Source organism: Saccostrea cucullata, unplaced genomic scaffold (genome assembly GCF_032062105.1).
Source record: "Saccostrea cucullata isolate Sc308-1 unplaced genomic scaffold, CSIRO_AGI_Scuc_v1 ctg778, whole genome shotgun sequence".
Taxonomy (NCBI): Eukaryota; Metazoa; Mollusca; class Bivalvia; order Ostreida; family Ostreidae; genus Saccostrea; species Saccostrea cuccullata.
In genome coordinates this window covers 192,078-205,136 of record NW_026925444.1, presented here as the reverse complement: position 1 = coordinate 205,136, position 13,059 = coordinate 192,078, and the positions used below count along the sequence as shown (strand labels likewise).

The following is a 13,059-nucleotide window of genomic DNA, read 5'->3' as shown; positions in this document are numbered from 1 at the left end:
TTTAAAGCAACTCTTTGCAGGTGCCTAAAATTTTATCAAACTCTGTCTAGACATTCAATGTGATGAGATTCATTTTATACGAATCCAATGTCAACTTCAACCCTTCATCCATGCGTCTGTCCGTTCCAAATGTCCGTCAGTTTTCTCAGCAACTAATCAAGGCAGATGTTTGAATGTTAAGCGCATTCTGTTTTGTCATTTCATATGATGGGATATATTCTCCTCAGAACGAGGATATTTCTAGTTGGCACTATCTCACACACTTCTTCACATATATATTTATGTGTGTTTTGATCCGAAAGCAAATAATGAAACGAAATGTTTCCCCTTAATAATCATCCAGAAAAAGATTATTTCCAAATTTTGAAGTTTCGTCTGATTTGGATTATAAGTATTTGACCTTAATTTTTTTAAAAGGAGAATCTTGACTTTTTGCACTAAAATTTGGTCTGTATGTAGATTTTTGACCACACATTTTTTTCCCTGAAGGAAATGTTAGAAATTTGCTGAATAGTTCAATTTTAATCTATGTCTTCATTCTTCATTTTCTAACAAAAACCTTGTATAATTCCCATTATGTCGAAATTTGCAGATGTAAATGAAACCCAGTTTCCTTACGTAGCCCTGATAGCACAATGGTATACGAAGGCTCTCTATGGCTCTGGGTGATGGAAATGTTTTCATTCAATCCTTGATTCGGGCCTTTGCTATTTTCCAAACAAAGGGCCCAGCCATTGGCTTTATTGGATGACCATGCCCCAAAACCATCAATTGAGAATACTTAGAGATACTTCGAATTAAATGATTTAATGTTTTAAAAACATGTATTTCATTTTAAATCCTTAAGATCGCCCTTCACACTGTTAGTTGCTATTGGACATTAAATCAGTATAAAGCAAAGTATTTTTATAATCTATTTTTTCCCTTTTTATTCATAAAATATTCACAAATCACAATCAAATGCGGCAAAAATTTTCTATCCAATTTTTCTTCAATCAATTAATATACATGTACAAAATTATACTATCAGAAAAAAATAATTCATGTTCCATTAAATAATTATTTAACAGGAAAAAATTGATTGTCACTCGAGGAAATAAAAAAGTGTATTTTTACCCTTTGCACCAATATAAATAAGTATAAATAAGTAATGAAGATTCAAAAGTAGGTACATGTAACACTATTTAAAAAACTCAACAACTTCTTAAAATGCAAATAACATGTATAAAATACCCATCAGCTATTTGAGAATCATTTTATTCGATTGGGGTAAATATTAGTGGCCAAACATCCTTTCTTGTTTTTGTCTTCAAGGGGTTTGTAAAATTATAGGGTTATAAGGGTGACCCATGAACATTAGTGTCTCAAACACAATGATGATTCCACAGTGACGTTTTGGTCAGAGAGTCTTTTGAAATTCGTATTTTCTGAAAATTTTGTTTAAAAAGTACACACTCATAACAGTCAACTGACAGCAAAAAATGCCGCATTCATAAAAAATAAAATGATGGCGCTTGTTAGAGGTTTCAGTTTTTCAAGACAATTAATACTGATTGATAAGTCACCATCGTAATCACAGAAAGACTAGTGTATAATTATGTACAAAAATTTAAAAATAACAAAATACATATAAATCCGTTTGTATAATGCATACAATTTAAACGTCAAAAGAAATATATTCTTTGATTAATAAAAAAAAACTTATCTGATCTAAATTGTCCAAATTCATAAAGAAAAAAAAACAACACAGTCATGGAAATACTGTCGGAATGATTCGTTCCTACCAAAAGCTTTAGTTAACCAAGTTTCGATTCTGACTATAGATAATTGGTGGAGGCAATGCAAGGTTATTTAAATAAATATGAAAAATAATACTTTTCTTTTCATTAAAAACAAATGCATTTTAAGAGGAAAGTAGACTTTAATTAACAAAACTGTGAAGTGATCTTTCAAAGAATGTTTGCTCGCCCTCTCTCGACTCAGCGTAAAATTATTGGATCGGTAGGTAAGTGGGAAAAATATTTTTTTCCCCAGAAAATAGAATATTATTATGATGACGGGGAAAAGAGGGAAAAAAAGATATATTGTCCTGGAATGTTAAAAACAAGTGTTGAGTTGGGTTATTATTAGTCAATCAGTCGGGAGAGGGCATCCAAACAAATTTATAACGATGGCCTTATCGTCTCTGTTTATAGAATTAAAAAACTCCAGAAACTGTTTGCAGTAGTTCATTAAATTATATCACAGTTAAAGATCACGACTACTCTCTATATAAAATATTATTAAATAATGGCATCACAGACATATTGTTTGGCCAAGCAGGGTTAAACTACGTAAGGTTTCTGATTTCATACTCTACTTGATTTGGTTCTTTCAGTCCATTTAGTGGAACCCTAGCAAGGTTTAAACGATAAACGGGGGGATCTATTTCTATGACAGGCGAATGCTGAACCCCTTGGCTTCGGAGTTCTTTGTCGTTTTCAGACAAGTATCTTTTACGTTGAGATTTCGGAGTAGGTTTTCTGGTCGGACTTCTATCGGAGAGGACTTCCGGCGACTTCGGTGACACTTGTCTGATATGTTGTCCATGTTCTTCTTGTTCTTCCTCGGTGTTCATTTCATCAAGTTTTTCTAACGGTTTACGCTTCTTTTCTTTTGTTGACTTCTTCCTCCGAACGGAGGGTTTAAAAATGTCTGTTCCAGCGTTTTCTACAGGAGACGTGATTGGCTCACAGGCGGTTACATCTAAATGTCTGTTGGACACTCTCTTTACACTAGGGCGTATTGGAGAGATGGATGTGATCACGGGATGGTCTTGATAGTCTGTGGTCATCAGTGATTCGTTTAAATTGAGTTGAGGATGTAGTGTCTGCATCTCGTTTGATTTCTTTTTGGCCCAGACTTTATCCTCGGTGGTTGCGTACTCCATATGAAGCGAGTGAATTTCGAGAAAATAGCGATCTTCGCATTTGATCTGTTTTGTAATTGGATCGGAACCCCTGATTCTCTTTTTGGTACCAGCACATGACAGAATATTTTGAAAGCAACAGAGACATATGATGTCCTCAATAAATAGAATAACTGATAGCTGTTGCACACGCCATTGTGGAAATTGTTCCTCTAAAACGAGCGAGCAAGTCTGTGACATCATGGCTATTAAAGCATTCAACATAAGCAGATATGTAAATATGGTAAAAAGTGCAAATATTGTTATTGCAGCCCAAGGAATACGCGCTGAATAGAGAACACTTATGTCCTCTATGCCGATTCCAAGCTTAAACATTGCCATCATCGTGCTTCCGTAAGAGGTAAAATCGCTTTGTGTCTCTTCCGATCCTCTAAAGACCATGTACATTCCGGCAGTGAACGAAAAAAGTCCGAAAAGTATGACCAGCCCAAAGCGGAAGAGATCACCAATAATTACACGCTTTATCATCTCTGTGAAAAAACTAAAGTGCTTTATCGGTGAGAGGAAAAATATGTTCAGCCACCAACCACACACTAATGCTATTATTAAAGGTATGTTGTCGTGCTGTGCTGTAATTGTCCAGAGGACATCCACTATCATCATTACCGCTAGTATCAGCATCGGAAAAATATATTCCAAATTGTGAAGTAAATAACCACGAATATTATTTTTCCGGACCTTGGCGCTTAGCAAACAGATTGCAATAAAACTGTAAAGAATTCCAACCGAAAACGATACCCATCGAAATCCATACACAAAACTTTCAGAATTAGTTGTTGTATTGCCGCCGCCAGTATTTGCTGTAGGAATGCTCAGTTCGACATTATACACGCTGTATACTGTTAACATGATCATGAAGGAATAATGAAAAATCATCCATAAAATGAAAAACCACTGGTAACTTTGCCATTTCATTTTGATAATATTTTTCACTGGTGCCAGTTCAATAATGCGATATGCGTCTTTGTTATCGTAGCCAAATTGAAAAAGCATTTCCAGTATGGATTCTGTTTCAGGGTAAGAGCAGCATTGTCCTGCGAAAGGTGCACATTGTGTCTCATTTGAATGTACAACAGTTTTTGCTATTCCATGAATGTGTTGTGGAACTGACTTTTTATACGAAACTGAAGAAGGATGGCGATTGGTTGAGGCCCGAATAATACTGACAGTATCTATTTCTGTGACGTCATATTCTTTGACATCGAACAGCCCATCGTTTGCACTGATGAAGCAGTATACATCCTTGATGTTTAAAATTTCTTCAAAGAGCTCCGTTACTCCATGCTTTGCTGCAAGTTGTAGCGGGGACATGTTGTCGTTATTTTTCAAAAACCAGACGAATGAATGCGGTTCTCGGTACATTTCTGTTCCAGAATAATCGTATGTACTTCTGTCTCGATCCCTCTCCTCTATCTTTTGATTGAGGTACCGAAGCATGTGCAGCATTGTCACCACCTTCTCCGGATAGGTTGCAGAATACTTTATCAGTGAATGAAACACTGTATCACCCTCCTCGTTTTGAATGAGAATATCAGCCCCATACTGCAGTAAGATATCAACAATATCGGCATTTCCCTTCAGAGCAGCTACCGTCAAAGGAAGCTGTCCCATCATAACAGTATTCACGAATCGAGATCCGGTTGCGCGCGTGTGCAACAAAGTTGCCATTTGAATGTCCTTAAATTGACCAACTTCGAGCATAACTTTAATAGCTTCAATGTTTCCTTTGGTAATGGCCATGTGAAGTGCTGTTTGACCACAGAACTCTAAGGATGATTCTCTTGCCATGAGCAACAAAGAGGGACATAACTCTGAAAGTTTCCTTACAAAGGATTCATCATCATGGTATTTTACCGCCAAATGGAGGAGAGTCTCGCCTTCATGGTTAGGATTATGATACATCTGTAGCCATTTGAGGTTCCCGATTTTATCCAGTGTATCGAGCATCACATACGCGTTTTCTAAATCTCCGTTGATAATTTCTTTACCTAATGCTTCAACAAATAGCAGCCTCTCATTACTGTTAATCATTCTTTTTGTGTGACTTCTTACGTGCTTAACACGTTCCATGGCGTGTTTTGTATTTTTCTGAGGCTGACAAGTCAATTTTCCTATAGAAGAAACAATATGAATTGTGTAAGAAAATGAAAGGTTGATTTGCATAGTAAACTTTCAATTGTGAGAATTTACAGAAAGATTTCATTATTTTCAATTTCAAACGCCGCCGAAACTTGGCTGAAAAATTGCCGACTCGGCGTATAAGAATATACAATCAATCAATCAATTTTAAACAGTATTGAGAATGTTTAAGAAAACTCGTTAAGGTCATACGCAACGTAGTTTGAACTTTATTGGGCTCTTCTCTGGAGTTGAAGAGTTCCACTATATTAAGGAACTGTGTGTAATACTTTTAATGTCTATATATGGATTTGTACACCTCTTCTATAACAAATTTTGATGGAAAAAATCTGGAAATTATGTTTTGTAATTTTTGTAGATTTTTCTTTGAATAATGCAAAATTTTTCATAATTTGATATCTTCCAAAAAACCCTGGTAATGCACGCTGATTTTTTGTGTATGAGCATCTGATGGCACTACAATCTTTATTTAAGAATATCTTGAAAAACTATCAGTAGATAAGGTACGTTGCGTATGTCCTTAATAAGAAAAATGTATTTGGTAACCTATTAAATAATCTATAATTTTGAAAAATTAATGTGCACAATGTACAATCATTACGTCTTAAACAGTTAACTATCAATAGCACGGACATTTCACACAATAATTTCAACATAAATATATACCTTTTTCCATAACGGTATTTGTTTTCCTACTTAAGCAGTTGTTATGAAATGCAATATTTAAACAAGCTTGTTAATATTACCATTTCTAAAGACAATTGTTCGGAGTTACACATTTGAGTGTCTTGACAAGGACAAAGGAACAAAACATTAAATACCCCTCCGTGTAGCAGTTTAAATAAATACGGACTGTATATGTTCAAATTAGTGAAAAATGATCACGGTTTGCTCATCAAAGTAAACATTCATTTTCGACTAAATACATGTATCTGTGTATGTTTTTTTAAAATTCTAACCCAACTATTGATAACCTGTACCGATATGTCTTCAGAAATTTGTGTGTCAGTAATTACAGATATCCTTTTTTCCACAATTTAAAGAGTAAAGACACTAAAGCCTTGCGAAATTTAATTTATACTAAATTTTGAGCCTCTATGATTAAGAATTGGAAATTAAAAATCATTGTCCATTACTCATTGGACTTTCCGGGAGAAACAGTCATTATTATATGTATCTATCGTAATATATACAAGTACTTACATTTCCAATGAATTGCAGAACAGATTTTTTAAAAAAATGCATTACTACCATTATATAAACAATTTTTAATAAGATTAGTAGCTTGAATTTCGACTACACTCTTCTAGACAGCAGCCAAAACTTTTTAACTTATTCAATAGTCCTGGCGAAATTTACTTGGACATTTATATGTTTAAAGAACGATAACTCAATTTAAATGCCCTTGACGGTGATATTTAGATCCGAGATTTGTCCGAATACTTGGCCTCAGTGAATCAGTTTTGGCACAGATCCTATTCTTTGTTAAAGAAGGTTGTTTGAATAAGATGAAATATCATGAAAAGGACAAAGACATTCGTATCGACGGAAATTGGTTAAACTTATTCTTACAATTTCTCACGAGCACATTTTCATTCTACAAGTATATGGTATTCATTTTTGTTTGAAACATACAACTTAAGAGGGAAAATCTTCAAGTAGATAACAAAGCGTTTTTGAAGTATGCATGCATAAGATTTGTTAAGAAAGAATTATTTCCTGTAACTAAAAAAGTACCAAAATCCTTATATAAGAAATTCGACATCATTAAAAAAGAATGTAAATCATACCCTTCGTTGTATTTTTGTTTTCCTGGATCCGTCCCTGGTTTTGACTCAGTTGCTTGGATCCGGAAAATTTGTAAAGCTCATCCTGAAAATACATCTTCAACTTTCAAAACATCAGAAAAATAATGATTGTAAAAAATTACTCCATGTGCATTTTAAATTAGTGATTAGAAACAATTTTTTTTAAAGGATTACTTTAATCCAAACTGATCTCTTTTTAAAAGGTGTAAGTTGGCAATACCTCAATCCGGGGACGTCTATTTCTTTATTGATTTAGTGTTTCGATCAATTATTTAATGCAGCACTCTGCAAAGAAGGCAAAACAAATTGCATTAGAAGCGAAAGTAAGGTGCAATTTGTATTAACACTAACAAGCTTGGTCCTCAAACACAATTCGATTTGTAATCTATACAGTGTTATAATTTATGTAATTGACATTCATTGTTGTAATTTTTAAAAGTATTTCAGATATAATGATTTGAGAATCCGATGTTATTAAATGTATTGTGCAATTTGTCTCAATTAAGCCGACTGGGAGATTTTTAAAGAAAATCAATGCTTCGTAAAACAAATGTGTATTGACTTTAGCACAAAGAATTCTGAGAATAACTATTTCCAATTCTTTCACAGGACAAAAGACAAAGAATCTAAATAATACAAAATTTAGAACATTTGCTTGAATTCCATATTCCCTCAATTTTTGATTTTTTTAAAATCATACCTGGCACTGATAAGAAAATACAAAAGTACTTGCCTACTGGGAAATGCGTAGAATTTTTTCGACCATATTAAATGTCTAATTTCTTTGTTTACGTGACCCACGTGCTCCTCGAATCAGCTGGCCTGGGGATTTAAATTTGTAAGTTCACATATAAATATCCCATACACGTCATACGTGTCCTTCTGAGGTGTCCAACAGAACTCGTACTACAATGCTAATTTCCTGATACCCAGTCAACATGGGATTGACCTTTTCTGAGTCACGTCCACTTCTGTTCCACATGTAAATTCCAGCCGGTTTTTCTAACTCCAATCATCAATAAAATTAAGACTGAGGAAAATTCTTTTCTCCCTGTTTTGTTATTTTTTTTTTTATTAATTATTTTGCAAGCCTTCACAATGAGCACGATCTACTGCAGATTTGGTGAAATGCGATAAAGGTGCTGGTTTACCTAGCAATTCATTGATTTTCTGATCAAGGCAGTTTGATCGTATTTATCCATTGATTACAAGGTGTACACAAGGCCGTAGTACACTTGATCAAAGGCCAGGAGCTGTGCTATTTACCTTTGAACTTCTTATGTTATTGATGCAAAAGATAAATATTTGATAATCTTTTTTGATTTGAATTTCTGCATACCGGGCAGTTATTCCATGCATGCAGTTAATATTCACCTACAGTGTACAAAATCAATAACTTCTTTTATATCTTTATGCATATTAAAAAAATCTTCGTTTTTATCATTAAATGTTTGGCTGCATAAAAAACTGACATAGAAAAAGCGTTGATGATTAATGTAAATTTCATGTAAAAAATAAAAACAAGAGATGCGAATATATCTTGTTTTGATATATGCTTAAAATTTGTTTGGCTGCATTTAAATTTGATTTATTCAGCTTTAAACTGTTTTAGAAAAAGGGCAAATAATAATTGGATTTTTTCTCTAATAATGTCCATATTTTACTTTCTTGTAAAATGAAATATAATTATACAGAAACAGAAACAAGAGATTTTTGTAAATCACAGGCATAAATGCCCCCTCTCCCAAATAATTGGAATTTTTCTAATTCCAATGGGCCTAACTCTATCCAAAATGGCTTGATTGTGCCCAAAACAGAACTGACCTAGATTAATTTATAATAAATCTGTAAATCAAATTTAATTTCTATATATTCCTCTTCTGCAAAGAAAATGAAATCGGAAACTGCAAATAATTGGAATTTCCAAAATCCAGAGGGGCATAACTGCCATGTAGAAAATTTGTTAAAAAACTCAAGTACCCGCTATTTAATGAAAACACGCCCTCCGGCGTAGCAACAGTCATCATTGACGAATGTATGCGTACAAGGCTACTGTAATACATATCTGTATAAACATTCAGTATAAATGACAAATTTTGCATGTAGTTGAGTGTATTACATTGAAATTTTCATACCATCAAAAAACCATTGTCAACCTTGGCTGTGCTAATCAGTTCACAATCTTGAGATATTTTCAATGGTACATTTAACTACATTTAAAATCTAACAATTCAAGTCTAATAATTATAAATTTAATAATATCTAATTAATAGTTATCAAAAATAAGTTTAACGTAATAAAAAAATCTCAATATTTAGGATATTATGTACATTGAAATTTCATAAACCTAATTTTTATCCCTTTTCGGACTGCTACAAATGCATTTCGTTTCAGAAGAATAGGAATTTAGATTAAGGCGAATTTACATGATAATTATAAATAATAATCGATTTGGATATGTATAATGGTTTGAACATATTTTATTGTATAAATACTATACAAATGGTTTGAACACAAGTTCTAACAACTTACTAGGTTCTCACCATACAACTGTCAATATATATACATAGGGAAAATAAGTGAAAAGGAATATTGATGTACAAACAAGTTTGTTAAATTGAAACATACATTTGTTACATAATTATGATAAATATATAATTATATAGATATATAGAGTGTAAGTGTTAGGCAGTAATAGTTAATTAAATCTACCAGAATCTCTTATAAATTTATGAACTGACTGAAAAATATATTTATTGATTTCTACATTTTGTGACTCATCTCCCCACAGAAGTAAATGACAATCAATAATGTTCAATTTGATATTTGGTTTCGTAAGACACAGTAAATCTCTGAATAGCTTTTCTCTAGCATATTGGTACTTATTGCAGACAAAGAAAAAATGATATGGGTCTTCTGGTGTACCACATGAACAGTTAGGACTCTCGATAATGTTTCTTCTATAAAGATCATAATTTAAAATGCAATTGTGTCGTAGTTTAGTATGTATGATATTAAGTCGTCTATTACCATGGGAGAAATAAGAAGGGGGGTCTGCTGGTTTTTTATGTATGTTATTTTTAAAGCTGCTAAAAGATATGCTGTTTCTAGTGGTGATACTCAGACTATTCCATTGGTTTATTGTATCAGGAACAAAAGATTTCTTGAATATTTCAAGTCTACATCTAGGAATAGTGTAGTCCTCTCTATTGCGTGTATCGTACTTTGATTCATTACGTCTTGTTGCGGGAAAAATACTTTTTAAATAATCGGGTACTAAGTTGTGATGTACCTTGTACATAGTATTAAGTTTTGCTACTTTTCGCCTATCTGCAAGAGGTTCCCATCCTGTTTCTAAATATAATGCATCTCTTGAAGCGATAATTGGTAACCCTGTAATAATTCTTGCAGCATAACGCTGTACCATTTCTAATCGTTCAACATCTTGTAAAGAACACCCGTCCCAAACTATAGAACAATATTCAAGTAGCGGTCTAATGAATGTTATGTACATTTTAGATAAAGTTTTTCTACCGATATTGTATTTCAGCTTTTTTAAAAGACCTAGTCTTTGGTAAGCCTGTTTAACTATATTGTCTATATGATCAGACCAATTAAGATTTTGGCTCAAAAGTAAACCCAAATGCTTATGAGAGGTTATGTATTCTAGATTACATCGTTGAAATTGTAATTTTGGGAGATAATAATTGGATTTTAATGTAAAGAATAATGCTTTCGTTTTAGATGGGTTAAATTTCATAAGCCATTTGGAAGACCACTTGTCAAGAATATCTAAATCATGATTTAAAGTATATTCAATAGTTGCAACATTATAAGAGGAACTTTGCAACGAGTTGTCATCTGCAAACAATCTACACAATGAAATCATGTTTTCTGATACATCATTCACATAAATCAAAAAAAGTAAAGGACCAAGAACAGATCCTTGTGGTACACCAGCGTTAATGTTTCTGTTAGACGAAAAAATATCTTTGTACATAACTTTCTGTCTTCTATTACATAGATAACTCTCTATCCAGGTAAGAATATTTCCACATAATCCATAAGTTTTTAATTTAAAAAGTAAACCCTTATGCCATACTCTGTCGAAAGCCTTAGACAGATCACAAAATACCATGCAACAAAATTTTCCTTCGTCGATATTCTTAATTATAGTGTGATAAGTTTCAAGTAGTTGGTAAACGGTTGAGTGACCTGGCAAAAAGCCTGCTTGAAATTTGTAGAATAAATTATTCTGATGAAAGTAATTGTACACATGTTTAAAAACAATTCGTTCCATAATTTTGCTAACACAGCTCAACAATGATACCGGTCTATAATTAGTAGCTACTGAAGGATCTTCTTTTTTAAACAACGGTAGTACATGAGCGATTTTCCATTTATCTGGAAATATATTTTCTGCCAGCGACTTATTAAATAACCAGCATAGCGGTTTAGACACAGAATTAATAGTAGATTTTAACATCTTGTGGCTTATTGCATCAGGACCTATTGCTTTATTGACAGGGAGTATTGATATTATATCGACAATTTCTTGCTCAGTAATTACTATATCACTTAGTGTGTCATTGCATAGGTAATACTGTGGTGGTAATTGTTTGTTAGAGTCATCAACATTGGATATAGAAGAAAAATACTTATTTAACACATCGACTTTATCATCATCTGAGAAAGCTATATTTTCTTCTCCGCTATCAGAAATGTATTGTATGGGTGGAATATCTTTGTTTGGTTTTACATGAAAAGCATCTCTTAGCATTTTCCAGTATAATTTAGTATTATTCACGCTCGCTTCAGATAGCTGAAGGTCCATGTTGTCATAATAATTCGATAGCGCATATTTTTTCATGTTATTGACTTGATTTCTGATTTTTCGATATTCAGCCTTATCCGATTCTTTCTTCGTTTTTCTTGCTATTTTATGTAATCTGTTGCGTATTCTAATATTTTTCCTGAGTACTGAGTCAAACCAAGGTTTATCTTTCGGACGAATTGTGACCGACTTTTCTGGAACACATTTTCGTACAGACGATAGGAAATGAGCAGTAAAGTTTTCCGTAGCAGTGTCAACATCTTGGACGTTATTTATTAAGCTGTCCCAATCGCAATCTTGAATTAAGGAATTGAGTTTTTCAAAATCTGCTTCTTTATATAGCCATACATTTCGCTTATACGCATGATTAATTTTGTAGTTCATGGTGAGACACACATAAGTCGCCCTGTGGTCGCTAAGATTTGCGCTTACATTTAAAGTTCCTGACTCTGTAACGTCAATGCTTTGTGTTGTAAATATTGGGTCAATAAGTGTTCGAGAGGAATGCGTGATTCTCGTTGGCTCGCTGATTCTGTTGATCAGACTACAATTGGATATTATTTCATATATAATATGTGTGTGAGGAGTGCTTAAGAGATCAACATTTATATCACCAACAATTATTATTTTGTCGGAAAGTTCACTTATTTTATCTAAAGACCATGAAAAGTTTCTCCAAAAAGTGGAATCTGCGTGCGGAGGACGATATACGCAACATAAGAAGAGTTGAGAGGTAGGGTTATCAATTTCTAACACGACAGTTTCAATATTGACAGGTTCGAGATCCATTCGTCTGTGAGCTCGAATGTTGTTACTTGTGTAAGTAATGACTCCGCCTCCGAAGGAATTTCGATCTTTGCGAAAAATACAATTAAAACCTTCTAAAGAAATATCACTATTCAAAATTTTGTCATCGAGATGCGTTTCAGTAAAGCACACAATATCAAAATCATTTACTATGGCTTTAAGTGGATCAATTTTGTTTCTGATACTTCTGATATTTAAGTGTAAAATGTCAAGGACACTTTCATAAGTAGGGCCTGGGTTTGTTTCTATATCACCAGATATTAATAACAAAATAAAAGCAAAAAATTGCATGAAAAGGGATATGTGTACTGACAGATTTTTACCAAAATACAAACTTTTCAACAGAATTTTCCGAGTCACATGTTGGAAAAAGATAAAAATATCACGCAGTGAAAGAAAAACAAACATTGACGAGCAAGTTACATACCTACACACAAAGTAAAAAGTTCCAATTGCGGCTCGATATTGCTCTATACTATTACCCATTGTCTATAATGTCGGAT

General features: G+C 33.2%; 1 protein-coding gene across 2 annotated transcripts; it reads right to left on the bottom strand.

The window, feature by feature from the left end:
* Positions 1–1,088: 1,088 nt before the first annotated feature.
* LOC134268860 (transient receptor potential cation channel subfamily V member 5-like) lies at positions 1,089–7,247 on the bottom strand. Of its 2 annotated transcripts, XM_062751109.1 has the most exons (3): positions 7,136–7,247; positions 6,898–6,979; positions 1,089–5,079 (listed from the first exon to the last, which is right to left on the bottom strand). In XM_062751109.1, the coding sequence occupies exon 3, from the start codon at positions 5,036–5,038 to the stop codon at positions 2,330–2,332; it is 2,709 nt and encodes a 902-aa protein (XP_062607093.1). In that variant the 5' UTR covers positions 5,039–5,079; positions 6,898–6,979; positions 7,136–7,247; the 3' UTR covers positions 1,089–2,329. The 2 variants fall into 2 exon arrangements, with proteins under 2 accessions (XP_062607093.1, XP_062607092.1); XM_062751108.1 differs by lacking the exons at positions 6,898–6,979; positions 7,136–7,247 and adding an exon at positions 5,774–5,871.
* Positions 7,248–13,059: the final 5,812 nt, after the last annotated feature.